The sequence below is a fragment of the Nycticebus coucang genome, chromosome 13, assembly GCF_027406575.1.
Source record: "Nycticebus coucang isolate mNycCou1 chromosome 13, mNycCou1.pri, whole genome shotgun sequence".
NCBI classification, from domain to species: domain Eukaryota; kingdom Metazoa; phylum Chordata; class Mammalia; order Primates; family Lorisidae; genus Nycticebus; species Nycticebus coucang.
This window is the reverse complement of record NC_069792.1, coordinates 33,893,346-33,919,695: the sequence shown is the minus strand read 5'-3', so window position 1 is coordinate 33,919,695 and position 26,350 is coordinate 33,893,346. Positions and strand designations below refer to the sequence as shown.

The 26,350-nt window shown below is 40.5% G+C and overlaps 2 protein-coding genes and 1 non-coding gene across 9 annotated transcripts in view; all 3 read left to right on the top strand.

Moving 5' to 3' along the window:
* The first annotated feature begins 227 nt into the window (after window positions 1-227).
* The window catches only part of LOC128563321 (minichromosome maintenance domain-containing protein 2-like), a 250,134-nt gene continuing 224,011 nt past the window's right edge, over window positions 228-26,350 (top strand). Inside the window, exons 1-2 of the mRNA XM_053558655.1 lie at window positions 228-260; window positions 1,145-1,160. Of these exons, the coding sequence (XP_053414630.1) occupies window positions 228-260; window positions 1,145-1,160 (49 nt within the window). The remainder of the gene's footprint in view (window positions 261-1,144; window positions 1,161-26,350) is intronic.
* LOC128563567 (uncharacterized) overlaps window positions 14,888-26,350 on the top strand; it is a 191,521-nt gene continuing 180,058 nt past the window's right edge. For 4 of the 7 annotated variants that reach the window (XR_008373822.1, XR_008373821.1, XM_053558956.1 and 1 more), the window contains exons 1-3: window positions 17,431-18,230; window positions 18,719-18,847; window positions 21,547-21,662. Coding sequence is in view for 5 of the 7 variants with exons in the window: in XM_053558956.1 (XP_053414931.1) it covers window positions 18,784-18,847; window positions 21,547-21,662 (180 nt within the window). In the remaining 2 variants the exon portion in view is untranslated. Of the gene's footprint in view, window positions 15,006-16,097; window positions 16,181-17,430; window positions 18,231-18,718; window positions 18,848-21,546; window positions 21,663-26,350 lie in introns of those variants that run through there. The other 3 variants (XM_053558952.1, XM_053558953.1, XM_053558954.1) reach the window with 3 other exon arrangements.
* LOC128564178 (small nucleolar RNA SNORD87) lies at window positions 18,006-18,090 on the top strand. The gene has a single exon (XR_008374046.1). It is a non-coding gene; the product is annotated as a small nucleolar RNA SNORD87 (small nucleolar RNA).

The window sequence follows — 26,350 nt, the reverse complement described above, 5'->3', positions numbered from 1 at the left end:
TTTCCCTTTTAGAAAACTTAGAGTATAAGAAATCGTTTGTTCCTTAGGAAAGGGCTTGGTCACCTGCTTAGAGGGGTATTCAGTATCTTATTATGCAAATTGTGGAAGGCACTAGGAATCCTGACAACCCAGTGGGAACAGAAGACCAGGTGTCACTGAGCGGCAGCACTCATCACCCTCCCTGATCAGTCCATATCCATCCCAGCCTCCTTCAGATTCTGCATTAGATGAGCAGGTTTAGTGCAGCCGCTCTGGAGAGAGTAGGGTGTTCGGGGCTAGCAGGGGTCTCAAGTCAACCCCTGTGACCCTTCTTACTGTCAGTGCTGCCATCAGGCTCCTCCCCTTGTCAGTTCACAATCTATTCCCAAGCTATTCACAATCTACCTGCTTTGCCACTATGAAATGGGAGAAATCCATTCTGATTTGGAGTTCTGGGAAGGATCTGTACCATGAGAGGGTCTGAGAACACAGAGTGACTGTGCTGAGATGAATTCAGGCTGGAGCAGACACTTAATAATTCCTGATAGGAATCTCACCATAGCCTCCCCTGTCACACTGCACACTGACAGGTGCCCACGGAGCAGCAGGGCTGGCTAACTGCACCAGAGGCTTCAGTTTTCGGCAGAGGTGTTCATCAGGAACACACCAAACCCTAAAACAATGGGGTTCGATAGAGACATCTAACAAAAATGAACATCAGACATGTCTTTGCTGATTTAGATTCCCTTTTACCGACCTTTCTTGCTTTTGTCCTCAGTCTTTACTATTCTCCTTTCCAACTGTGTTTTGTTTTTACCTCAGTTTTCTTCTAGCCTCTGCTAGAAGAAGTGAAGGGAAAAGATCATTAGGGCTGTGTGCTGTCACTCATGCTTGTAATCCTGGCACTTTGGGAGGCCCAGGTGGGAGGATCACTTGAGGCCAGGAGTTTGACACCAGCCTGGCAACATAATAAGGTACCATTTCTAAAAAAAAAAAAAGAAAAATTAGACAGACATAGTAGTGTGCGCCTGCAATCCCACCTACTTGGGAGGCTGAGGGAGTAGGTCAGGAGGATTGCTTGAGCCCAGGAGTTTCAAGCTACAGTGAGCTACGATTATACCACTGGCTCCAGTCTGGGTGACAGGAAGACCCCATCTTTCAAAAGAAAAAATCATTTGAAGGTAAGAACAATTATTCACTTTTTTTTCAGGTGAACATGACCATGTGTCGGCTCATATCTGATAGATTATAAATTAGATTATTTGAATGTGAATATACTTTTTAAAATGAAACTTTGTACATATTAATATGTGGCAAAGATATTTGCATTTTTAAATATCTGTAAATGTATTTATCTACTCATATAATATTGAAAGGAATAAAAATTAAAACGAGATTTGGATTCAGCCATTTACTGTTGGCTGAATTCCACACCATAAGAAGTTATTGACATAGGCCAGATGCAGTGTCTCACGCTTGTAATCCCAGCACTCTGGAAGCCCACGGTGGGTGGATTGCCCTGAGCTTACAGGTTCAAGACCAGCCTGAGCAAAAGCAAGAAAATCATCTCTAAAAAAAATAGCCTGGCGTTGTGGCAGGTGCCTATAGTCCCAGCTACTTGGGAGGCTAAGAGAATCCCTTGAGCCCAAGAGTTGGAGATTGCTGTGAGCTATGATGCCATAGCACCCTACTGAGGGTGACAAAGTGAGACTCTGTGTAAAAACAAAAAAAAAAAAGTTATTGACATAAACACCAAAAATAATCTTTATCTTAAATGAAATTAAAACTTGTTTAAATTTACCTCAAACTGAGTTGCATACACTAAATTTGATAGCAAGAATTTGAGAGGAATGGGCTCATCACCCGTAACACAGTGGTTACGGCCCCAGCCACTTACAGCGAGGGTGGCAGTCTCAACCCCAACCCGGGACTGCTTAACAACAATGACAACGGCAACAAAAAATAGCCAGGCATTGTGGCAAGTGCCTGTAGTCCCAGGTACTTGGGAGGCTGAGGCAAAAGTCCAAGAGTCTGAGTTTGCTGTGAGCTGTGACATCACGGCACTCTACCAAGGGTGACATTGTAAGATTCTGTCTCAAAAAAAAAAAATAAATAAAAGAATTTGAGAGAAAAAACTTTCTTATTAATAATGCTTATATATTAGTTTGGCTACAGTTTTTAAAGCATTTAATTAGGGAAAAAACTATGACTTTTGTTCAATACTTAGGCTTTTCTAAATCATCTTTGCCTTTCCTGTTAGTAGTACCATTTTGCCTTTAATGGTATTACTTGTTATTTCTTTTTGTCCAATAACAATTGCAATGTCAAAGAAGTATATTTCTGTCACAGATTTTCATAACATTTTATTACATTGCTAACTATGACAGCTTTTGATAGGTTGGAATCTCAGAGGAGAAAGGTTTAAAAAGGAGCATGCTGTTTTAGTTAATGGTGTATGGTCAGGATAAGGGATATTATAAAAATAAAATAAAACACTAATTTGAAAATTACTTGGATATTTAACGAACACTAAGTAAAGATATGAAAATCTTTTTAGAAGGTAGATACCTACTTGGTGTTAGCTTCTTTACCATGCCGACATTAATGGAGAATTATCAGGACTGGGAGGGGAGGTATATTTGGATCACAGATCTCATAATCTGCAGGGAAATCCTCAGTTATGTTTCTTTCAATTCACTCAGATCTCCTAGAGATAAGATACTCAGTTTTAACAGACTTACAGAATTTTTATTGTTTCTTTTTCTGATTACAAAAATCTGTGTAGTGTAGTTCATATGTCAAGCTATATTAAAAAGTATATGTACACTTGTTTTAAAAAATAAACTTAACAGGGTGGTACCCATGGCTCAGGAGGTAGGGCACCGGCCACATACACCGAGGCTGGCGGGTTCCAACCTGACCCATGCCAGCTAAACAACAATGACGACTGCAACAACAACAACAACAACAACAAAATAGCCAGGTGTTGTGGCCGGCGCCTGCAATCCTAGCTACTTGGGAGGCTGAGGCAAGAGAATTGTTTAAGCCCAAGAGTCTAAGGTTGCTGTGAGCTGTGACGGAATCTGATAAACGTTGCAGTCTACCGAGGGCAACATAGTGAGACTCTGTCTGAAAAAAAAAAGAAGAAGAAGTAGAATGGATTGGAAAGTGAAAGTCCTGCGGTGAAGGTGAGCATTTAGACTGGATCAAGGCAGGCTATCTCTTTCACGCATTAATTGGTAATAAAAATGAGCGGTTTTATTTTGAGAAGGCTTTTTTGACCAAACTAGTCCAATCTACAGTTACAGATGACCTAAATAGTTGCTTTCATATGTATTCATGGAGAACTTATTTAAATTTAGAAGAGCCTGTGCAAAAAGAAGATAAATTCTGATTGACTTTTCAGAAATTCACAGTAACTATTTTCGTTGAAATTGGTTCTTGGGTTAAATTATTCAATAATTTCTATTTCTCTCCAAGGGCCTCATTTTACATTCACAAAATGATCAATTAAAGAGAAAGTATTCAGGCTCTAGTTTAAGTTCTTTTTCAGGTGATGAGCGGGGAGGAAATCTGTGTTTTCCAGCACATTACTTAACCTTTTTACTTTATGCCTCGGTATATCATAGTGTCATTCTGAGGAAATAATCCAATATAACAAAACATCTCTGCAGTGGCTAACATGATTCACTCAGAAATCGACACAATATTTGGCATCGTGACATAAGACAAGTAACTTGTTGGCTGTATCTACAATTGTATTGCTTCTCAGCTGGCAAGGAGAAGAAATTACAAATCAAACAAATTGTTCCTGATTCCAATTTACATATTAGATATTTTGAGAGATGGCTTACTCTAAATGTTCTTTTCTAACTATGTGTGGATTATTGCAAATTATATCAAATATGTATTTTGTTTAAAAAGCTATGAACTTTTTGTGGTATAGGATTGGGTTGGTCATTGTGGAGGATAGGTCTAAAAAAAAAAAAAGGCTATGAACTTTGACTCTTCTAACACTGGCAGATTCTGTCTTGGTGACAAATTCATGTTTGTTTGTTTTTTAATTATTGCTGGAATGTGACTGATACCTATGGTTTCACAGATAATTTAAGATGCAATAAATAAACTATTGATGTCTTTCTCCAGTGTACACACTTTTGATTTTTTAGTTGCTTTGTTGTTGTCATTTTAAAAGTATCCAAAAACCAAGATTGCAAAATTTTAAAAGGGATACTAGGGAAATATTGTAAAATTGTTTATCTCGGAGACAATATGTACTTTTGTTAAGTCATGTTTGCTGTTGGTCTTATATGTGACTATTGTACTGAAAAATAAATGTCCTTTAAGTCCTGTAGATTATGACTATGAGCACCACACAGATGGCACTGCAAAATAGTTGGGAATAAAGGACATTAAATATTCTTGCCTCACTACATAAACCTGGGAAGGGTTTCCTTTCCTATGTTTACATAAGTCTTAGTTTCAACTCAGAAGAGAAACTGGCTTAGTGAAATATACCTCAGTCACTCAAATGCTTTCATTATAAATTATAGCATTTAGTTGTCAGAACCTTTTAAATTATAAACTGGAGAATAATCTTAGCTATTAGACTTAAAGATTATGTCAGTAGTCATTTCCCGTGCACAAGAATGTTCCCTGAAGGGACACATGCGTTCTTGCCCTCCCAGGACCAAGAAGTTTGTCCTGGGGATGAATTTGGATCACTCGTCTCCACTTATTTGGCCTTTGGTAACTGGGGGCCATTTCAAACAATGTGAAGTTGAAATAAAAATTAATTTTGACCATTTTTATCTTTAAATTCAGAAATCACTCAATATAAAAATTTACTTTTTATTTCAGATTAATATGAGGATACAGATGTGATTAGGTTACATGGTTTGCATTTGTTAGGAAAAGTCTGAGTTGTATTTGAGTTCTTCATCTAGCAAGTGTGTGCTGTAATAAGGCATCTTAATTGTGTAGATGTTTATGTCGGGGGGACAAAATATATTTGTATGATATCCTATTATTAAAAAAGCAGACCTTACTGTTGTGCAATTGGTTAGCAGATGGTACTGATATAATAAAAAAGCAGACCCGTGCAAGAGTGTTCCTATTCTGTGTACAGCGCATCTGTACTCTGACTTCTGTCAGCCCCTGAAATGTGGACAACCATCAAGTAAAAAAGGTGGTATGTGATGGCAGAGGCAGGTGAGTCTAGAGAGAAAGAAAAGTGGCAAGTGCAAAGCTCTCTGCAGATCCTTTCAGCAAGAAGAGGCCAGTTCTACCAGTGTCCAGTGAGACTATCTCTTTGATTATATTATAGGGAGACAAAGGAGAGACTGCCTTGAAGAGGAGACCTGACTTCAGGACCAGACTAGACCAGACCAGAACAAGAAAAAAGGCTGCTAATGCTGGGCCACACTGAGAGGTCCAGTGAGCAGCCGCACTTGGCATCATGAAGATGGGGCCCAGGTGATCCTTTTTCCCTCCAGCCAGAAAACCAATGCCAGAGAATGGACAATGTCTAGGGTGATGGTGGTAATAGAAATGGCTTACCCCAGGAGAAAAGTTCTTGTTGTCTGAAGCAATGACTGCCGGTCTCTCCCCTTCCTCTACCCTGTGTAGGCACCAGGCAGACTTGGAGTCACTCAAGGGTTCCATGCTTTGCTAACATGTAAGAGAGTGCACTGTCTCTTCCCTTGTTGAAAGGAAGCAGAGCTTCCTATAGGAATGGACAGTATCCTTCAGAGGTGGCAGGTAAGAGCTTGTTACTCAAGATGGAGATTTAATCAAACTGATAGTAGGAAAAAGAGATGTAGAAGAAGAAATAGATTCTAGAAAGAAACCTAGATCGTGCTGCTTTTTTGTTTTTGTTTTTGGAGACAGTCTCACTCCATTGCCTGGGCTGCAGTATAGTGGCAGGATCTGAGCTCACTGTAACCTTGAATTCCTAGGCTCAGAGGGTCTGGGAAACCTGACGAGGACTGCCCAGCTGGTCAGTGGCATAGCCTAGATTCAGACCCTTGCAGTCTGGCTCTGAGAACCTGGCTGCTGCCCTAGGCTGCCTGCTCTGTTAGCCGCCTGAATGCCCTTTAGTCTGTGCCCTGAGTTTGGTTAGAAAACAACATCCTTTGCTGCAGGTCTCTCACTGTTGTAGGAACTTGGCATAGGGTTTGTTCTCAATAACTGTCCCTTTCCTTTCGCCTTCTTCCCCTCAGCTCACAATGTTGACATGAAATAATAGCTGAGAGCTGGGTGCAGTGGCTCACGCCTGTAATCCTAGCACTCTAGGAGGCCAAGGCAGATGGATTGCTTGAGCTCAGGAGTTAAAGACCAGCCTGAGCAAGAGTGAGAGAGTGACCCCATCTCTACTAAAAAAAAAAACAAAAACAAAAAAAAACTAGCCTGGTGTTGTGGAAGGCACCTGCAGTCCCAACTACTGGGCAGGCTGAAGCAAGAGGATCACATGAACCCAAGAGTTTGAGGTTGCTTTGAACTACAACATCAGAGCACTCTATACAGGGCAACAGAGTGAGATGCTGTCTCAAAAAAAAAAAAAAGAAAGACAGAGCATCTGAGAAAGCGATTGTCGGCAGCTCAGTGCACATCAGGTGTGTCTTCTCTGGCTGGCTAACTCTAGTAGACGAAGATGGCAAAGTGAAGTGCGATACAAAAACCACAAGATGCCATAAAGGAAAAGATAGGTAATTTTGACTGCATAAAAAATAAATGCACAAAATGGAGAAGCCATAAACAAGGTCAAAAGACCAAAAACAAACCAGGGGGGAAAGTCACAACACATACGAAATCAGAACAGTAGTTCCCTTTCTATAAAATTGATTCTTAGAATTTAAAAAGAAGAAAAAGACCAGCAACTCAAGAAAATTCCACAAAAGGTATGAAGAAGCAGGCTTGGCGCCCATAGCTTAGTGGTTAGGGCGCCGACCTCATACACTGGGACTGGCAGGTTTAAACTCAGCCCGGGCCTACTAAACAACAATGACAACTATAAGAACAACAAAAATAGCCAGGTGTTGTGGTGGGCTCCTTTAGTCCCAACTACTTGGGAGGCTGAGGCAAGAGAATCGCCCAAGCCTAGAGTTTGAGGTTGCTGTGAGCTGTGACAGGACTGCACTCTCCTGAGGGCGACATAGTGAGAAAAAAAAAAGGTACGAAGAAGCAGTTCATTAAAAAAAATCAAACAGCCAATATCTTTAAGGAAAGATATACAAACTCACTTAAAATTAAGAAGCATAAATTCAGAAAGCAATGAAATAATACATATGCCACCTATGATACTCACAAAAAACATCCACATTGGTTGGTGAAGGTGGAGAAACAAGGACTTTTGTGCAGTTAAAGTGAAGTTCTTCTGAATACAATTTGGCAAAATCTCTCACTATTTTAAGTGTACATACTCCAGCTTAGCAATTCCATGTTAAACAATTTGCCTACCAGTATACTTACATTCTCCAAAGTATGTAAGAATAGTTATCACAAGTATTCATCATCTTTCACCCTATAATGTGGAGACTTAGCAGTTTTCCCAACCTTTAGTATTGGCTGCACCCAAGTAACCTATCAAAAATACAAACCTAAATATGTACCATAATTGCTTCAGTCCCGTCGGTGGTACCCCATGATTTAAGGATGAAGTCTAACCCCGTAACTTGACTTACGAACCACCTTCCTGTGTCACTGCCCTTATTGTCCACCACTTCCTACTTTATATTTTAGGCTGTAAACACACACACGTGCACACACAGCTATTTCATGCTTCAGTGCCTTTGTTCATCAATCATCAGTTGATCCACAAATGTTTTTTTTAATACTATGAAAGTCACTCACTGTTCATTGATTACTAGAATCAGTTAGGAATTGCATTCAGTTGCTAAGACCCAACTATAGTGGCTTAAATAAATTAGGACCTTATTCTCTCACGTAAAAGAAATTGTCTGCTTCTACATAAGGGTTGGATAAAAGAAAAAAACAGAAAAGAAGTCCATAAGTAGGCCATGTCCAGGACCGGTAAGGTGGCTTCATGGAAAAGTCAGGGTCCAAGCCTTCTACTTATTCCTCATTGGCTCATTGGCCGAGATTGGGTTCAAGGTCACCCCCACATGTAAGGAAGGTATATCAGTCTGGATATGGTTGTGGCACATGCTTTAGCTAATTTTAAAAGAAAGGGGCTTATTATAGGTTATTAATAACTTAAAGATTCATGAAATGAAACTAAGGCTGGATTTATAGTCAAAATTTCTGAAGGCACTCCATGGAACTGCCAAGGCAGCTGATATTTCTGCCTCATGGTTTATTTTTTTATGTAGTCAAAATTACCTATCTTCTCCTTTATGGTATCTTGAGCTACCAAGAAGTATCAGCTGCCTTGGCAGCCCAGTTCCATGAAATGACAAATGGGAAGCTGCCCCTACAGTAACTGACTGCAGAAGCATGCTGCCTTTGCTACATATGTGTAATGGTTAATTTTTGTCAACTTGACTGGGCATAGCGATGCCCACAGCTAACTAAACATTATTTCTCGATGCTACGAATGTTTCAATTTATATCTTGAAATCCTAACCCCCAATGTGATGATATTAGGAGCTAGGCCCTTTAGGAGGTAATTGGTCATGAGGGTAGGGTCCTTGTGAATAGGATTCATGCTCTTATAAACAGATATAAGAAGGGGTGGCACCTGTGGCTCAAGGAGTAGGGCACCAGTCCCATATGCCAGAGGTGGTGGGTTCAAACCCAGCCCCGGCGAAAAAACTACACACACACACACAAAAAAAAACAGATATAAGAGATCTTATTTATAAAAAGACACCAGAGAGCTTGTTTTCCTACTACCCACCCCCCACCACACACACACATGCATCATGAGAGGATACAAGAAGAAAAATTGCAAACCAGGAAGCAGGCCCTCACCAAGCACCAGATCTGCCTGCACCTTCAGATGGTCAATCCCGGCCTCCAGAATAGTGAGAAACACATTTCCATGGTTAAAGGCCCCCAGTGTGTAGTTTTGTTTTTTGTTTTTTTTTTTATAGCAGCCCAAACCAATGAGGACACAGGGTGCGACGGTGCAGATGTTTCCAGAAGGGATTTGAACTGACAGGCTGAGTGAAGTACATGATCCTCCCCTGGGTGAGGGGGCATCTGTTGGGGGCCTGAATAGAACAAAAGGAAGGTGGAATTTGCTCTCTGCTTGAGAGAGCTTGAACTGAGACATTACTTTTCTCAACACTCCTGGTTCTCAGACCTTCAGACCCAGACTGGAATCTCTACCACCAGCCCTTTGGTTTTCAGGCCTCTGTACTATATCACCAACTTTCCTGGGTCTCCAGCTTAGAGATGACTAATGATGGGACTTCTAAGCTTCCGTGTATTGTGTTAGTTTATATAAACATGTACATATAAATTCATATATATTTTTGTAGGCTCTGTTTTGCTGCATAAACTTGGCTAATATGATATTCATCAGCAAAATGCATGCCTCTTCGCCTTTTTTTTTGGAGACAGACTTTGTTGCCCAGGGCTAGAGTTGTCATGGTGTCATCATAGCTCACTGCAAACTCTAACTCCTGGGCTCAAGTGATCCTCCTGCCTCAGCCTCCCAAGTAGTTTGGACTAGGAACCTGCCACAACACCTGGCTAATTGTTCTAGTTTTTCTTTTTTTTTTTTTTAAATAAAGATGGAGTCTTCCTCTTGGTCAGGCTGGTCTAGAATGCCTCAGCTCAAGTGATCCTGCTACCTCAGCCTCCCAGAGTGCTAGGATTACAGGCATGAGCCACTGTACCCAGCCCCTATACAACTTGATTTAGAATTCAGGTCTTGCATGAATGCATTTGATAGGCAGGACCTAATTCATATCCAGAATCCTAACTGCAAAAGGGTCCAGGCAGTATAATACTTAGCTTTTCAGTCTCTGAAGTATCCAATGACCAATAAAAGGAAGCTGGACTAGCTATTGAGTGAGTCTATGCCCAGCATCTACCACAGAAGGCAGGGGAAGCAGATAAATGGGTTGAAAGAAAATTAAATATATGTCGCTTAACGATGGGGATGGTTCTGAGAAATTGGTCCTTAGGTAATTTTGTCATTGCGCAAACATCACAGAGTGTACTTACACAAACCTAGCTGGTATAACCCACCATGCACCCAGGTTCTTTGGCATAGCCTGTTGATCCTATGCTACCAACCTGTACAGCATGCTGCTGAACTCAGAATGTAGGCAATTTAACACAATGGTAAGTATTTTCATATATAACAAAAATATATCACAGAAAAGGTACAATTAAAAAATAGGGTATTAATAGTCTTATGGTACTAATACGGAATCCCTCATTGACCAAAACATCGTTCTAAAGTATGTCACTGTAATGGGCCTGGCCCTAGGACTAAGCCCGTAACATAAACAAAATCAGTGTTCCTTTATCAGGGAAGAAGGCTGAGGATGTCTCCTGGGATGGCAACAAGACTGTCTGCCATAATCCAGTTGTAAGAGGTCAGGGAAGGCAAATAGGAGAAGAACCTTCTAGGTATAGGAAAAAAGCAAAAGAACATGATGCTTTCAGGGAGGAGATGAATACTTGATATGTATTATTTTATTTAATTCTCAAAATCCTAGGAATAAATATAATACTACATTAGTCCATATTCTCACATCAAGGAGAGCCTTGATGGGTGGCACTTGTGGCTCAGTGAGTAGGGCACCGGCCCCATATACCGAGGGTGGCAGGTTCAAGCCGGACCCTGGCCAAACTGCAACAAGGAGAGCCTTGAAAGGCATGTTAAAGCACTTGAATTTAAGGGTTACCAGAAATCGTTCATAGAGATGCAGAGGTGAGGGCCAGTAATCCCAGTGGATTACTAAACATTAGTGGCTCACGCCTGTAATTCCAGCACTTTGGGAGACCGAGGCAGGCAGATTGCTTGAGGCCAGAAGTTGGAGACCAGTCTGGGCAACATAGATCCCATCTCTACAAAAACTATTACATTAGACTAGGCACGATGAAGCATCCCTATAATCCTAGCACTTTGGAAGGCCAAGATAGAAGGATTGCTTGAGGTCAGCCTGAGAGAGAGTAAGATCTCCTCTCTACAAAAATAGAAAAATTAGCTGGGCATAATGATGCATGCCAGTAGTCCCAGCTACTCAGGAAGCTGAGGTAGGAGGCTCACCCAAGCCCAGGAGTTTGAGGTTATAGTGAACTGCGATCATGCCACTGTACCCCAGCACGGGTGACAGAGCAAGACTCTGTCTCTTAAAAAATAAAAAGAAAGAAAAAAATAAAAGAAATGCAGAAGTGCTGGGAGCTACTGGAAGTAGAGAGAAGAGTACAGTCTGCCAAACAACATAAAACTCCCTAAATATAATGAGAAACAAAACAGACTGGGAAAAGTTAGTTGCAAAGCATAGAACTGTTAATTTACAGAAAATTAGCACCCAGGATATATAAAAAATCCCATAAACCAATTTTTAAACAAACAGATAACTCTAAAAAAAAAAGAAAAATCAGACAAGGTGGCACCCATAGCTCAGTGGGTAGGGCACTGGCCACATACACCTAGGCTGGCAGGTTCAAACCCATCCCCGGCCAGCTAAAACAACAATGGCAACCGCAACAACAACAAAAAAATAGCAGGACATTGTGGCAGGCGCCTGTGGTCACAACTACTTGGGAGGCTGAGGCAAGAGAATCACTTAACCTCAAAGGTTGGAGGTTGCTGTGAACTGTGATGCCATGGCACTCTACCCAGGGGAACAGCTTGAGACTCTGTCTCAAAAAAAAAAAAAAAAAAAAAAAATCTGACCAAAGCTATGAGGCTGTAGTTTATAGAAGAGAAAACCCAAATGACTAAAAACATATGAAAAAATGCTTGTAGGAAAAAACAAAAATAAGCATATGTAAAATTATCTTTCAATGTCATGGCAAATACACACTAAAATAAGAGTAAATACCGTTTGGTGTCCATCTACCTTCCTGGCCACGAGTCCGGGATGGAATGGTCAGGAGCATGCCAGGTTCTGGAGTTGGAATTGATCAGACTAAAGGCTGCCATTGCTGTTGTCATAGCAGCAAACTGTACATCAAAGGTGTTTAGAAAGATTGCAATGGCCCAAATGGCCTGAAAGGGGAAGAAGCAGGAGGCAGAATAGCATAGATTTCAACACTCCATCATCCTCATATGATACTCGACTTTTGCCAGGTCCTATGCTTTAATGATTTGTCTCATTCTGTTGTCCCAAGATTCTACTATGGAAGAAGAAGGAACCAACTCAGAGAGAGGGTCCCACACTGCCCAACATTACATTCTGTTATAATATGAAAGCCCAGTTACAAAGGGGGAATGATCAGGATTTGGAGATAATTCTGATAATTGTTTGGGGACAGGCTGGGTCTTCAAAGCTAAGCAGGAATCAACAAAAAAAGGAGCAGATATAATACATGAGCCAATGAGAAAGTAAGGCCTATGCACATTGAGAAAATATTTCCTATTTGACAAACTGAGGGATTTATTTGTGACGGCCATTACAAAGTGGAAGATGGACATTCATTTTGTTTTCTTTTAACGGGACCTTGCTATTTGTATTTGTGTCCTGTGTGGTTAACACAAGAAGATAAGGAGGACATAATCTCACCAGTGGACCAAGGTTTCTAAGTTCCTGGGTGACAGATCATACATACACAAGTATGACACCCCGTGAAAGTTGACTTTTCTTTGTAGTCTCTGACACACATATATGTAAAACACACAAGAACAAATGTGTAAATACACACACACTGAGGATATTCACATGTTTTCTACATAGTTATACCTTCTGGTTAATGATTCCTTCCAGTTAACATACTCCTTGTCAATCATCCTTTTTCCCTTGGAGACTTTTGAGAACAGCATACTTATTGTTCCTTAAAAGTGGAGCTAGTAGGATTTGAGAAAAGAGCTGTTAAGTTCCTATTGTACCGAAAGGTTTAATGGGATGTTAATTTCAGGACATAATTTATGTTAGATTATCACTGGGGTATGAATGGCATCATAATTTTCAATTAGTTCCACCTCTCAATGCTCCACATCATTATTCTTGAATAGTTGTTTTAAAGAATAAGAAAAATGTATTATTTCACATAACAAGAAGTTGCTCCCTAGCTAGTTCATTCTAGTTAATTCTGTGACTATTCAGTATCTTTCAGTTGCTGGTTCCTTCTTTCCATTTTACCATCTCAGGTACAATCTCTCATTTAACAGGACAGTTGCAACAGTAAGGGACAGGCATTCTTTCACAGGTAAGAATGTCTGGATGAGAGTGTCTTAGGAAAGAAGAGTGGCTTGTCTGCAAACACGTATCTTCATCAAAGAACAAAATTGTCTCTCAAGTCCCCTAGCAGACTTCCCACCAGGTCTCAATGGCCAGCTCAAGTAATTTTAAAACATCCCTTTACATTCAGAATTTCTAACATTTAAATAGTTATTTTCAAAGTTTATTCTTAATGTCAAAGTTAAATTTTTAAACAGAAAAGGAAAACACTAGTGTCTCCCATTGACAATTAAAGTCACTGTGGTTAACTCCTTATTTTAGATCCTGGCAGATATCATAAGTAATTAAGGCAATTTTCACCAAAATTATCTCTTGAAAGTTCATGTACTTCAAGTGTTTAAGAATCAACTTTCATTCAGATCAGTTCCCTATTTTCTGACAATTTAATATATTTTTCCACAGATTTGGAACTTTAACCTTGACGAGAAGTATAAATACTATGATTATCTCAATGTCAATATTATGTTTAAAAATAATCTTGCCTGAGGTAAAAGAATCTTACATAGAAAAGTCATGCATCTGTGACTAGGATCATTTACATTTTGCTTGCATTAACTCTGTTTTGACATGCTTACTATCCAGCCAGGGAAAGCCCGAGGATGTGGTTTTTACAGACAACTTCCTACCAGTTCCAACCTCATTTTATACTGCAAATATGAGGAGATGAGTTTCTCCAAATGAGATTTACATGTGTAAGTGCAGACCATAGATTCTGACAGCTTATAAGAAAATAATATCTTACCTGCTCCAGAATCCACTTGTATCTACAAAGTATAAAACTTTCTAAGGTAATCATGATTATATTACTAAAGAATCGTTATTTTTCTTTTTTTTTTTTCATTTTGAGACACAGTGTCACTCTGTTGCCCTGGGTAGAGTGCCGTAGCATCACCGCTCACAGAAACCTCAAACTCTTGGGCTCAAAAGATCTTCTTTCCTCAGCCTCCCAAGTAGCTGGGACTATAAGCGTCTGCCACAAAGCCAGGCTATTTTTAGAAATAGGGTCTCACACTTGCTCAGTCTGGTCTCAAACTCAACTCAAGCAATCCACCCACCTTGGCCCCCCAGAGTGCTAGGATTACGGCGTGAGCCATGGCACCCGGCCTAGAATTTTTAAAAAACTACTATTAATAAAATTCTATGCTGGGTGGCGCCTGTGGCTCAGTCGGTAAGGCGCCGGCCCCATATACCGAGGGTGGCGGGTTCAAACCCAGCCCCTGCTGAACTGCAACCAAAAAATAGCCGGGCGTTGTGGCGGGCGCCTGTAGTCTCAGCTACTCGGGAGGCTTAGGCAAGAGAATCGCTTAAGCCCAGGAGTTGGAGGTTGCTGGGAGCTGTGTGCTGCCACGGCAGTCTACCAAGGGCTACATAGACTGTGCCTCAAAAAAAAAAAAAAAAGAAAAATGCTTCTAGCAAAGTTACACTCAGCTGTTCAACCCAAACCCAAAGGCCAGAGCTCCCCTCCGGAGCTAGTGTCTGCCCGCACTGCGCATGGACGGGCGGGACTGAGTCCCGGAAGGGGCGGGTCTAGCCCCGGAGGTCCAACAGCTACTCGCGGACAGCGCGCCTCGTTTTCGGCGCGGCAGCCGAGAGAGGACGGTTCGGAAATAACTGCTAGCTATGCGGGTGGGCGGGAAGAACTGCTACCTATGCGCATGGGAAAGCGGCTGAGCCTTCCAGTCGGTAGCTGGGCTCTTGGAGGTAAGAGCCATTGCGGTCTTTCTTCCTCCTCTCCTACGGGCCGGGCTCTCGCTTCGTGGGTACCGAGCGCCGCGCCGCCTTGCTCCGGCCCAGCCGCAGCCGGCGCCTCAGGTTTGGCCCAGGAGGTGACGCTCCCCTCGCGGTCAGGGCCCACGAGCCCTCCGGCCACCTGAGCTGGCGTTTGTGAGCAACCACCTGGAAGTCTTAGCGCAGCCTACTCCGTCAGCGCTGATTTTGACTGTGAGCCCAGAAGTTAGTATAAAGGGCCTTGCATGACTCGGGAACCAAAGGTGCCTGGAAGGAACGGCCAGATAACTTCCTGTTCTGCTTTGCCGGGTCCCTTTTGTACCCCTGCAAATCTGAGCATGCGGCATTGGCTTGTTCAGGTTTCCTTTAAATGGGCGGCTTATTTATCATTTATAAGGGAGCAGTTTATACGCGGGGGAGGTGATTATCTCCTAGGTAATAAGACGACCCATCCCTAACATTACTTTGTGGTTTTGAAATTTTCTTTTCTTTTTTTTTTTTTGTAGAGACAGAGTCTCACTGTACCGCCCTCGGGTAGAGTGCCCTGGCGTCACACGGCTCATAGCAACCTCTAACTCTTGGGCTTACGCGATTCTCTTGCCTCAGCCTCCCGAACAGCTGGGACTACAGGGAAATTTTCTTTTCTTTCTTTCTTTCTTTTTTTTTAATTGTTGGGGATTCATTGAGGGTACAATAAGCCAGGTTACACTGATTGCACTTGTTAGGTAAAGTCCCTCTTGCAATCGTGGGAAATTTTATTTTCTTTCTTACTTTTTTTTTTTTTATTGTTGGGGATTCATTGAGGGTACAGTAAGCCAGGTTACACTGATTGCAATTGTTAGGTAAAGTCCCTCTTGCAATGGTGGGAAATTTTATTTTCTAAACGAAGTTTACTGTGGGTCTATGCTGGTCTCTAGCCGTAAGTGGAGCGGGTCGCGTTTTCCTGTAAATTTCCTTGTAAATAAGTTCTGAGAAAAGACATTGAAATTGGAGAACAGCCCGTGCAGTTCTGCAAGGCCCTTAGGCTGTAAATGCCCACCCTTGTGCCTGTGCTTGAATTCACAGGGAGATGGGTGTTTCCGGATGTACATCAGTCAACTGCGGGGAGACTGGAAAACATGCTGGCAATTCAAAAACGTTTAAAAATGGTAAGGCATCTGTGAGACGTGGTATATTCCTGGGTTTTTTTTTTTTCTTCCCGATTTGAAATACATTGTTTCATTTGAAGTAATTTTAAGAGTTAGCTGTCAACAGGATGAATGTAATGGTTCTATAATCCGTGGATTCCTTAATTTTAAGCCCTATGTGGTTTGAATTGTTGCTAAGTGCTGGGATTTCTAGAAATTTACAAGCTAAGTGTTTGTTTGATAAAAATACAGGTAGTGCATGAAAGTCTGAAACATAAATACAAAAGAACTCAACGACCCATTTAAAAGCGGTAATATTGCCAATGCTGTGTTACCTCCCACCCCCATTCCCCTGCCCCCCATCTAGTAGTACCTATCTCTAGTTTTGTGTCCATCGGTTTCTTGATCCTGTGGCTGGGAGGTGAGATGGATAGTTTATTATTCATATGTATCTTTAAACATAGGCATTATAAGAATGAGTATGCATGTAGTTGTCTGTAGTTCCTGTGAATCATAATACTAAACTGAAATTTTCCAAATTAGAATTATTCACAAGCAGTAATTTTATTCCTCATACTCAAGTGAAATATTTCAGCATTTCAAGACATGAAAATAATGATAGTTTAGCAGGGTCCAAACTTGTATGTCTTCATAAATCATATCAATAATTGTTTAGCTCAATGATTTATACTCCTGAGGTGCTGTGTGACATTTGTGTGGCCCTGGCCATCTCCTTTGCCCTGTTTGTGTACATTCAGTTAACTTAAACTTAATTCTGTAGGAATGTGTCTGGTAATGCTGACAGTGTAAGGCATCCCTTCTCCAAAACTACTAGATTTGCCATTGTACTGTTTTCAGGTGAAAATCTTCACCCTAGTTTCTGTACATCTAGCATTTAACCTGACTTAGTGCATTCTAGTCAAGCTCTAGGACAGAAAAGCAATGGTTGTCTACTCATTAGGACCATTGTGTCTTAAAATCAATACTGTGATGATGAAGGATATAAAATGTTTCCATCATTTATGTAATTTTTAGGTACTAACCAATCAAAAGATTTAAAACACTCAAGTCATTAACAGATGTTTTTAAATTTCGCGTTTGTCAGTTAATACTATCAGAAGTAATGAAACAGGAATTGTGTTCTTTTATTCCATTAGAAATGTATTGAACAAGAGATACTGGTACTTTTATTAAAAAGTGGGTTGGAGTCCCAAAAGGTAGGTTGGGTTCCTTAGAGGAATGACATTTTGTTGTTGTGAGACAGGGTCCCACCCTATGCCCCTGAGCAGAGTGCAGTGGGCGTGGTAGCTCACCACAGCCTCAGACTCAGGCTGCAGGCACCCCTCTGCCTCAGCCTCCGGATGCCGCTGGGATTACATGTGCTCAAGGCAGCACCCGGCTGGGTTTTTCCATTTTTTTCATGAATCGGGGTCTCACTGTCGCTCAGGCAAGTCTCTAACTCCTGAGCTCAAGCAATTGATTCTCCCTCCTCAGCCTCCCACAGTGCTGGGATTACAGGCATGAGCCACTGCGCCCGGCAGGAATGAAATTTTTATTAGACTATTCCTTCATATAACATGCCAAACAAATGCAATTACAAATGGGAATTGACAGTGAAAATTTAATTTTTAGGTCTGACAAATCCTATGAATTTTGAAGGTGTGTGAAGGTCATTGTGACAGATGTTTTCCAAAAGCTTAACAGAAAATGGCAATGAAAAAGTAGAACCGCCACTGCATATATTGAGGTACAAAAAGTGTTAAATGACATCTTTTTGGGAATCGTGGTGCTATTGTTACTAACAAGCAATACACAAAATGTTTGATGTGTTATCGACGTTGATAATGGTGGCATAATGATGACTTAAATTTTTGCCGTTTACCCAGCTGAGGATATCTTTGAAGAAATAATTCTTAGACTGAGATGCCAGTAAACTATATTGGTTTATGTTAATGGTATGTAGTACAATTTTTTACTAAGAGGCTAAATGTTCTTTCTCCTTAGCACATAGGTAGCTGCAGATGGATGTCCTTTAGCTGCAGTTTTTTGAAATACTCCTTTGTTGCCTCAGGTAAGTAATTGTAACTAGGAAAGCGACCACATCTGTTGACAGTTAAAAGTGTCTGATAAATCCAAGGGATTGGGTCCAATAGCTGTTGCAGTTGCCTTTGCATGTCAGGATATGGTTTCCTTTTCTCAGCATTGAATTTTTTTTTTTTTTTTTTAGACAGTCTCAAACTGTCTCCCTGGGTAGAGTGCCCTGGCACCACAGCTCACAGCAACCTCAAATTCTTGGGCTTCAGCAATTCAATTCTCTTGCCTCAGCCTCCCAAATAGCTGGGACTACAGACGCCCACCACACCACCCAGCTATTTTTTGGTTGTAGTTGTTGTTTGGCAAATATGGGCTGGATTTGAACCTACCAGTCTTGGTGTACGTGGCTGGCGCGCTAAGTACTGAGCTACAGGCACCAAACCTCAGCAAAAAGCCACTGTTTGAGGTAATGTGGTTAACTTTATCTTTGATTATGAAATGATTTTCACTGTTCTGATTTTTTAGAGGTGTGCCATGCAACATTATGGAAGAAAGAACGAAGACTGCAAGAAAACAGATGAACAGAACAAATGATGAAAATGAATATTTTACTTGGTTTTACTAACTTCATTATAAATGATATAGAAAATAAATGTGAGTAATTATTTTAATTGCTGGGCACTAAAGTCTCTTTTCTTTTAAAATAGCTGTATTCTTTTTTTTTTTGAGACAGAGCCTCAAGCTGTCACCCTGGATAGAGTGCCATGGCATCACACAGCTCACAGCAACCTCCAACTCTTGGGCTCAAGAGAGGCTCCTGCCTCCGCCTCCCAAGGAGCTGGGACTACAGGCGCCCGCCACAACGCCCGGATATTTTTTGGTTGCAGCTGTCGTTGTTTGGCGGGCCAGGGCTGGATTGGAAGCCATCAGCTCAGGCGTACGTGGCTGGCGCCTTAACTGCTTGAGCCACAGGCGCCGAGCCAAAATAGCTGTATTCTTAATAGTCACTACTAATCAGACCTGTTTTTAGCATACTTTAACAATGTAATCGGCTCATTTGTGGGTGGTGATCTCATTGAGATAAAGCATGGTGAGATATTTCCTGTACTCCCTCCCCACTTTCCCTTTGTAGCTTTTGGTAATTTCTGGAGAGGCCCTAATCGCTGCATGTGTCATATCTGGCTTCCCCTTTGTAATTCTCTATTGTACCTGAAAAACCGGTAGGACTCTTGAATGCTTGAATGCAATCAAATTGTCCCTTACGTAAAAGCTATCACCTTTCTGTGATTATAGATTTTATTTAAGATTTAAATTTTAAGGGCCCGGGCACTGTGGATCACCCCTGTTGTATTCCTACCATTTTGGGAGGTGAGGCGGGTGGATTGCCTGAGCTCTCAGGTTTGAGACCAGTCTGACCCAGAGTGAGACATTTCTGGCCACATGCACCAAGGCTGGCGGGTTTGAACCCAGCCAGGGCCAGCTAACCAACAATGGTAACTGCAAAAAAAAAAAAAAAAAATTGGGTGTTGTGGTAGTCGCTTATAGTCCCAGCTATGTGGGAGGCTGAGGCAGGAGAATTGCTTAAGCCCAAGAGTTTGAAGTTGCTGTGACAGCACAGCGCACTACTGAGGGCGACATAGTGAGATTGTCTCAAAAAATAAAGGTGGCGTAGTGGGTGCCTGTAGTTCCAGCTACTTGGGAGGCTGAGGCAAGAGGATCATTGGAACCTGAAAGCTTGAGGTTGCTGTGAATTATGAGGCCATAGCAGTGTACCAAGTGCAACAGTGAGCCTATCTTAATTAAAATTTTTTTTTTTTTATTTTATTCAGTTTGACTTCATCTTTGAACACAGTAATCCTAATCTTAGTACAAGGAATAATTGTGTTATGTTAGGAGAAACTGGGCCAGCAGGTCTGTCTAGGATTAAAAGAATTGAATTTGAAAACTAGATTTCTCGCTAGGTGAAGATAAAGACAGGGAAGTGTTCTGCCTTCATCCCATAGAGAACCGTAAAAGAGTTGTACACGAGAAGCACAAGATAAGCATCTTGCTAACTGGTAACATAAAATTGTAATATGTAAACGTTAAAAACTGGCTTTTCCTTCTAACATTGTCCCTGGCACTAGTAGGTGTTCAGTGATAGTGATCTAGATCTCAGAGAGTTGGTGAGTAGTCCTGCTGTTTGGTTAAGAAACTGAAGTGCCAATTTTGAAAGATATGATGCATGATAGCATCTTGGTTAATAAAGTGACAGTTCGGTGATACTTTGCTTTTCTGTGAATGGATGTGATCTTTCGATAAGGCTTTGAAGAATGAGAACTAAAGATTTAAGAATTTTTTACAAGATACGTTTTCTCATGATGTTTCTGCCTTTTCAGAGCAGAAAAACTTTCCTTCGAAAATGAGGACTGGGGGTGGTGCCTGTGTCTCAGTGAGTGGGGCACCAGCCCCATATATCGAGGGTGGCGGGTTTGAACCCAACCCTGGCCAAACTGCAACAACAACAACAAATTAGCCAGGTGTGGTGGGCTCCTGTAGTCCCAGCTACTCGGGAGGCTGAGGCAAGAGAATCACCTAAGCCCAGGAGTTGGAGGTTGCTGTGAGCTGTGACACTGTGGCACTCTACTGAGGGCAATATAGTGAGACTGTCTCTAAAAATACAAAAATGGAGACTGGGCTTCCAAATTGATTTCTTTGCCTTATGGAACCTTTCTTGTAACTAGTGAGGGCTAAGTAGCCAATTTATAAATTACAGTCTCCTTGATAACATGTAAATTTTCATTTAACCTGACACGTGCATAATATATGGGGAATTCCCAAGGCTTTTCCAGATTCTGTATTTAGGGCTTGTGAAACTATGTCATAGACATGTCAAAAAAAGCATGAAAAGACCTTAAATTTGAAGTTTAAGGTTATGTAATTTTTTTTAAAGTTTTGATCTACCACCAGGAGTCATACAAAAGGTTATATATATTCTTTACTCACTAGTTTTGACAAGTTCACAAGTGTAAGGGAAAAAAAATAGTTTAACATTATTTGTAGATAAAGCATTATTGCCATCTTGTGACAAATATAGTGGACTACATAAAAGTTATTTTTCACCTTGTTCAGCTTATTTATATTTTTGTCTATTCACCATTGATATTCTGAGCTAACCAGAATTTGTTTTTTAAGTAGTATTCTCCTTGACAACTTTATCACTTATAAATTGTCCACACTGTTCTAAGTTTTACAATTCTGCTGTTGGCTATAGAGGTTTGGATTAGTATTTATCGCATTAGGAATTAATTTTGAGGAGGCCATACTTAAATTTTTAAAAAATCACTCTCAAATACACTTTCTCCCCTGCTTAGGTAGGAATGAAGAAAAAATGATTTCCTCAAGTCACTTATTCATCACTAGAGAAGATACCTGTCCCTGGTCCATATGTGGCAATAAACTGTTCGAGCTGTCGTTGGCACTGAGTCAGGTAGATATCCCTTTCCTCTAAATACTCTTCATTATGCAATTCAAATGGAAATACTGCATTTGGAGCAACACAAAATACAGCGGCTCCTAAAGAAGGAAACAGAATGTAAGTGAGGAATACTTAAAATGCCAAATGTGAGGGCGGTGCCTGTGGCTCAAGGAGAAGGGTGCCGGTCCCATATGCCGGAGGTGGTGGGTTCAAACCCAGCCCCGGCCCAAAAAAAAGCCAAATGTGAAATCACTCTTATCAAACAAAATAATGAAAATGTAAAAGTTAAGTTCTGACTCACTCAATAGAGCATGTCGATAATCATGTAAATCTGACACTTGTTCTTTTAAACTAAGGAAGGGGCTTTAGTTTGGTACCAACAGAAGAAGTATTTTGATGTCTACATTTTAAAGCTTGGAAATTGTAAAAAGCATTAGTTTTGAAGCTGAATAGTAATGTTTAGAGGTGAAAATAGTAGAAAAAGAAGGTATTGGAATATGGGTAAAAAGAATAAATGAATGATCAAGGATAAACCCATTGCAGTACATTTCTCAGTTGTTAAAACCATTCATGGCAAGGTAAATATCTAAATTTATGGACTAGAATAGCCCCTCAAATAAACTGGCATATATCAAATGATTTTCAACAAGGGTAGTAAGATCATTCTATGGGGAGAAAAAAACAGGAGTTGGAACCTGTTTGTGGAAAAAACATGAAGTTGGACCCTTAGCTTACATCATAGCAAAAATCATCTCAAAATGGAGCATAGACCTAAATGCAAGAGTTCTAAGACTTTAAAATGTAAACATTAAAAGACTGTAAGTCTAGAAGAAAACACAGGAGGAAAGTTGAATTATTTTGGATTTGACAGTGATTTCTTGAATATCACACCAAAACCAGGCACCAAAACAAAAAATAAATTGGACCACATCAAAATTAAAAACTGCATCAAAAGATACAATCACTGGTGAAAAGGCAACCCAGGAAATAGAAAGTTGCAAATCATATCTCTGATGAAAGACTCTGCAAGTCAGTAAGAGAACAACCTGATTTTTAAAATGGGGGTCATGCAGGGGATTAGAGTGGAGGGGGCGGGAAATAGGTAAGGATTAAAACATACATTTCTCAAAGAGGATAAACAGATGACCAATAGGCATATGAAAAAGATGTTCTACATCACTAAGGAAATAATCAAAATCACAATGCTGGTCACTTAATTGTGGTCAAGGGTATAATACAACAAGAGGACATTTCAATTCTAAACATTTATACACCTAACTTAAATGCTCAGATTTATGAAAGAGACCTTTTATGAAAGAATTGAAATTATACCTTGTATCTTTTAAGACCACAAGGTAATAAAGGTGGAACTCAACTTCAACAAAATTTTTCAGCCCCATACAGAGGCATGGAAGTTAAACAACCTTATGGTGAATGACAATTGGGTCAAGGAAGAGATAAAGGAGGAAATTGTTAACATAACACCAATGAAGCTACAAGTTACCAAAACCTGTGGGACACTGCAAAAGCAGTCTTAAGAGGGAAATTTATCATATTAGATGTCTATATCCAAAAAACAGAAAGAGAGCACATCAATAACTTAATGAATCATCTTAAGGAAATGGAAAAGGATGAACAATCTAATCCCAAACCTAGTAGAAGAACAGAAATAACCAAAATTAAATTAGAAATAAATAAAATTGAAAACAAAAGAATCATTCAGAAAATTAATGAAACAAAAAGTTGGTTCTTTGAAAAAATAAAATAAACCTTTGGCCAGATTAACTAGAAACTAAAAAGAAAAATCTCTAATAACTTCAATCAGAAATGAAAAGGAGGCAATAACAGATATCACAGAGATATAAGATATTGTCTCTGACTACAAGAAACTATGCCAGAAATTTGAGAATGTGGGCTGGGCACCCATAGCTCAGTGATTAGGGCACTGGCCACATGCTGCAGGGCTGGTGGGTTCAAACCTGGCTGGGACCTGCTAAAAAAAAAAAAAAAAAAATACCCAGGCATTGTGGCGGGTGCCTGTAGTCACAGCTACTAGAGAGGCTGAGACAAGAGAATCACTTGATCCCAAGAGTTTGAGGTTGCTGTAAGCTATGATGACACAGCACTCTACTGAAGGTGACAAAGAAAGACTCTGTCTCAAAAGAAAGAAGAGAGAGGGAGGGAGGGAGGAAGGAAGGAAGAGAGGAAAGGGAGGGAGAGAGGAAGGAAGGAAGAGATGAAGAGAGAGAGGGAGGGAAGAAGGAAAGAAGAGAGTAGGGGGGAGGAAAGAAGGGAGAGAGGGGGAGAAAAGCACTGAGATCAAAGAAACAGTAAACAAATCTTCCAACAAAAAGCCCTGGGCCAGATGGCTTCACACCAGAATTCCATCAAATCTTTAAAAAAAGCTCACACCTATAATGCAGAGACTATTCTAAAACATTTAGAACAGTGGTTCTTTTTTTTTTTTTTTTGGAGAGACAGAGTTTCACTTTATGGCCCTCGGTAGAGTGCCGTGGTGTGGCGTCACACAGCTCACAGCAACCTCCAACTCCTGGGCCTAGGCGATTCTCCTGCCTCAGCCTCCCAAGTAGCTGGGACTACAGGCGCCCACCACAATGCCCGGCTATCTTTTTGTTGCAGTTTGGCCGGGCCGGGTTTGAACCCGCCACCCTCGGTATATGGGGCCGGCGCCCTGCTCACTGAGCCACAGGCGCTGCCCAGAACAGTGGTTCTTAACCTTGCTAAAGCTGTGGCCCTTTAATATAATTCCTGTGGGTCCCACAGGTTGAGAACCGCTGATTTAGAATGAAGGTCCTTCCCCAAAACATTCTATGAAGCAAACATCACCCTGATACCAAAACCAGGAAAGGATCCAATTAAAAAGGAGCACTACAGACCAATTTCATGAATTTATATAGATTCAGAAATACTCAATAAAATCCTAGTCAATAGATTACAGCTACACATTAAAAAATTATACATCATGATCATGTGGGCTTCATCCCAGGGAAGGAAGGGTAATTTAACATATGCAAATCTATAAATGTAACTCACCATTTGAATAGAAGCAAAAACAAAGACCATAGGATCCTCTCAATAGATACAGAAAAAGCATTTGATAAAATTCAATATACTTTTCTAACAAGAACTCTTAAGAATATAGGCATAGTGCGTACATTTCTTAAACTGATTGAGCCATCTATGACAAACCCACAACTAATATCATCCTGAATGGAGCAAAACTGAAAGCTCTTCCACTTAGAACTGGAACTAGACAAGGATGTCTTCTATCACGACTATTATTCAACATTGTGCTGGAAGTTCTAGCCAATGCAATCAGGTAAGAGAAAACTATAAAGGGCACCCAAATGGGGGCAAAGGAGGTCAAACTCTTGCTCTTTGCCAATGATATGATCTCATACTTAGACAATCCCAGTGACTCAACCACAAGACTCCTGGAAGTGATCAAGAAATACAGTAACGGGTCAGGGTAGAAAATCAATGTCACAAATCAGTAGTCTTGGTTTACGGCAACAATAGCCAAGCTGAGAAGCTAATCAAGGACCAATTCCCTTCACAGAAGCTTCAAGGAAAATTAAATACCTAAGAATATACCTAAAAAAAGAGGTGAAGGACCTCTACAAAGAGAATTATGAAACCCTAAGAAAAGAAATAGCAGAAGACATTAACAAACGGAAGAACATACCATGCTCTTGGCTGGGAAGAATCAACATTATTAAAATGTCTATACTTCCCAAAGCAATCTACAGATTCAATGCAATTCCCATTAAAATACCAACATCATACTTTGAAGAAGTGGAAAAAATAGTTCTTCATTTCATATGGAACCAGAAAAAGAAAACATATAGCCAAGGCAATTTTTAGTAATACAAACAAAGTTGGAGGCATCAGTCCCCCAGACTTTAGGCTATATTACAAGTCCACAGTGATCAAAAAAGCATGATATTGCACAAAAATAGAGACATTTGGAACTGGATAGAAAACCAAGAGATGAAACCAGTCTCTTATAGCCATTTGATCTTTGTTAAACCAAATAGAAGCATACACTGGGGAAAAGAATCCCTCTTAATAAATGATGCTGGGAAAACTGGATAACCACATGTAAAAGACTGAAACTGGAGCCACATGCTTCACCACTTAAAAAAATTGATTCAAGATGGATAAAAGATTTAAATATAAGACATGGAATGATAAAAATCCTAGAAGAAAGTGTGGGGAAAACTCCTAAGGATGTCGGCCTGGGGAAAGATTTTATCAAGAAGATTTCCATAGCAATGGCGATAACAAAAATAAACAAGTGGAACTTAATTAAATTGAAAAGCTTCTGCACAGCTAAGGAGATAACAAGCAAATCAAATAGACAACCTTGAGAATGGGAAAAGATTTGCATGTTACAAATCTTACAAAGGTTTAATAACTAGAATCTATAGAGAGCTCAAATTAATCAACAGAAAAAGAATGCCATCTCTCACTGGAAAAAAACATGAGCAGAACCTTCTCTGAAGAAGACAGATGAATGGTTAACAAAAGCATGAAAAAATGCCCATCATCCATAATCATCAGAGAAACGTGAAAGAAAATCAACCTGAGGTATCACCTAACCCCAGTGAGAATAGTCCACATCACAAAGTCCCAACGTTGCAGATGCTGGTGTGGGCATGGAGAGAGGGGAACACTTT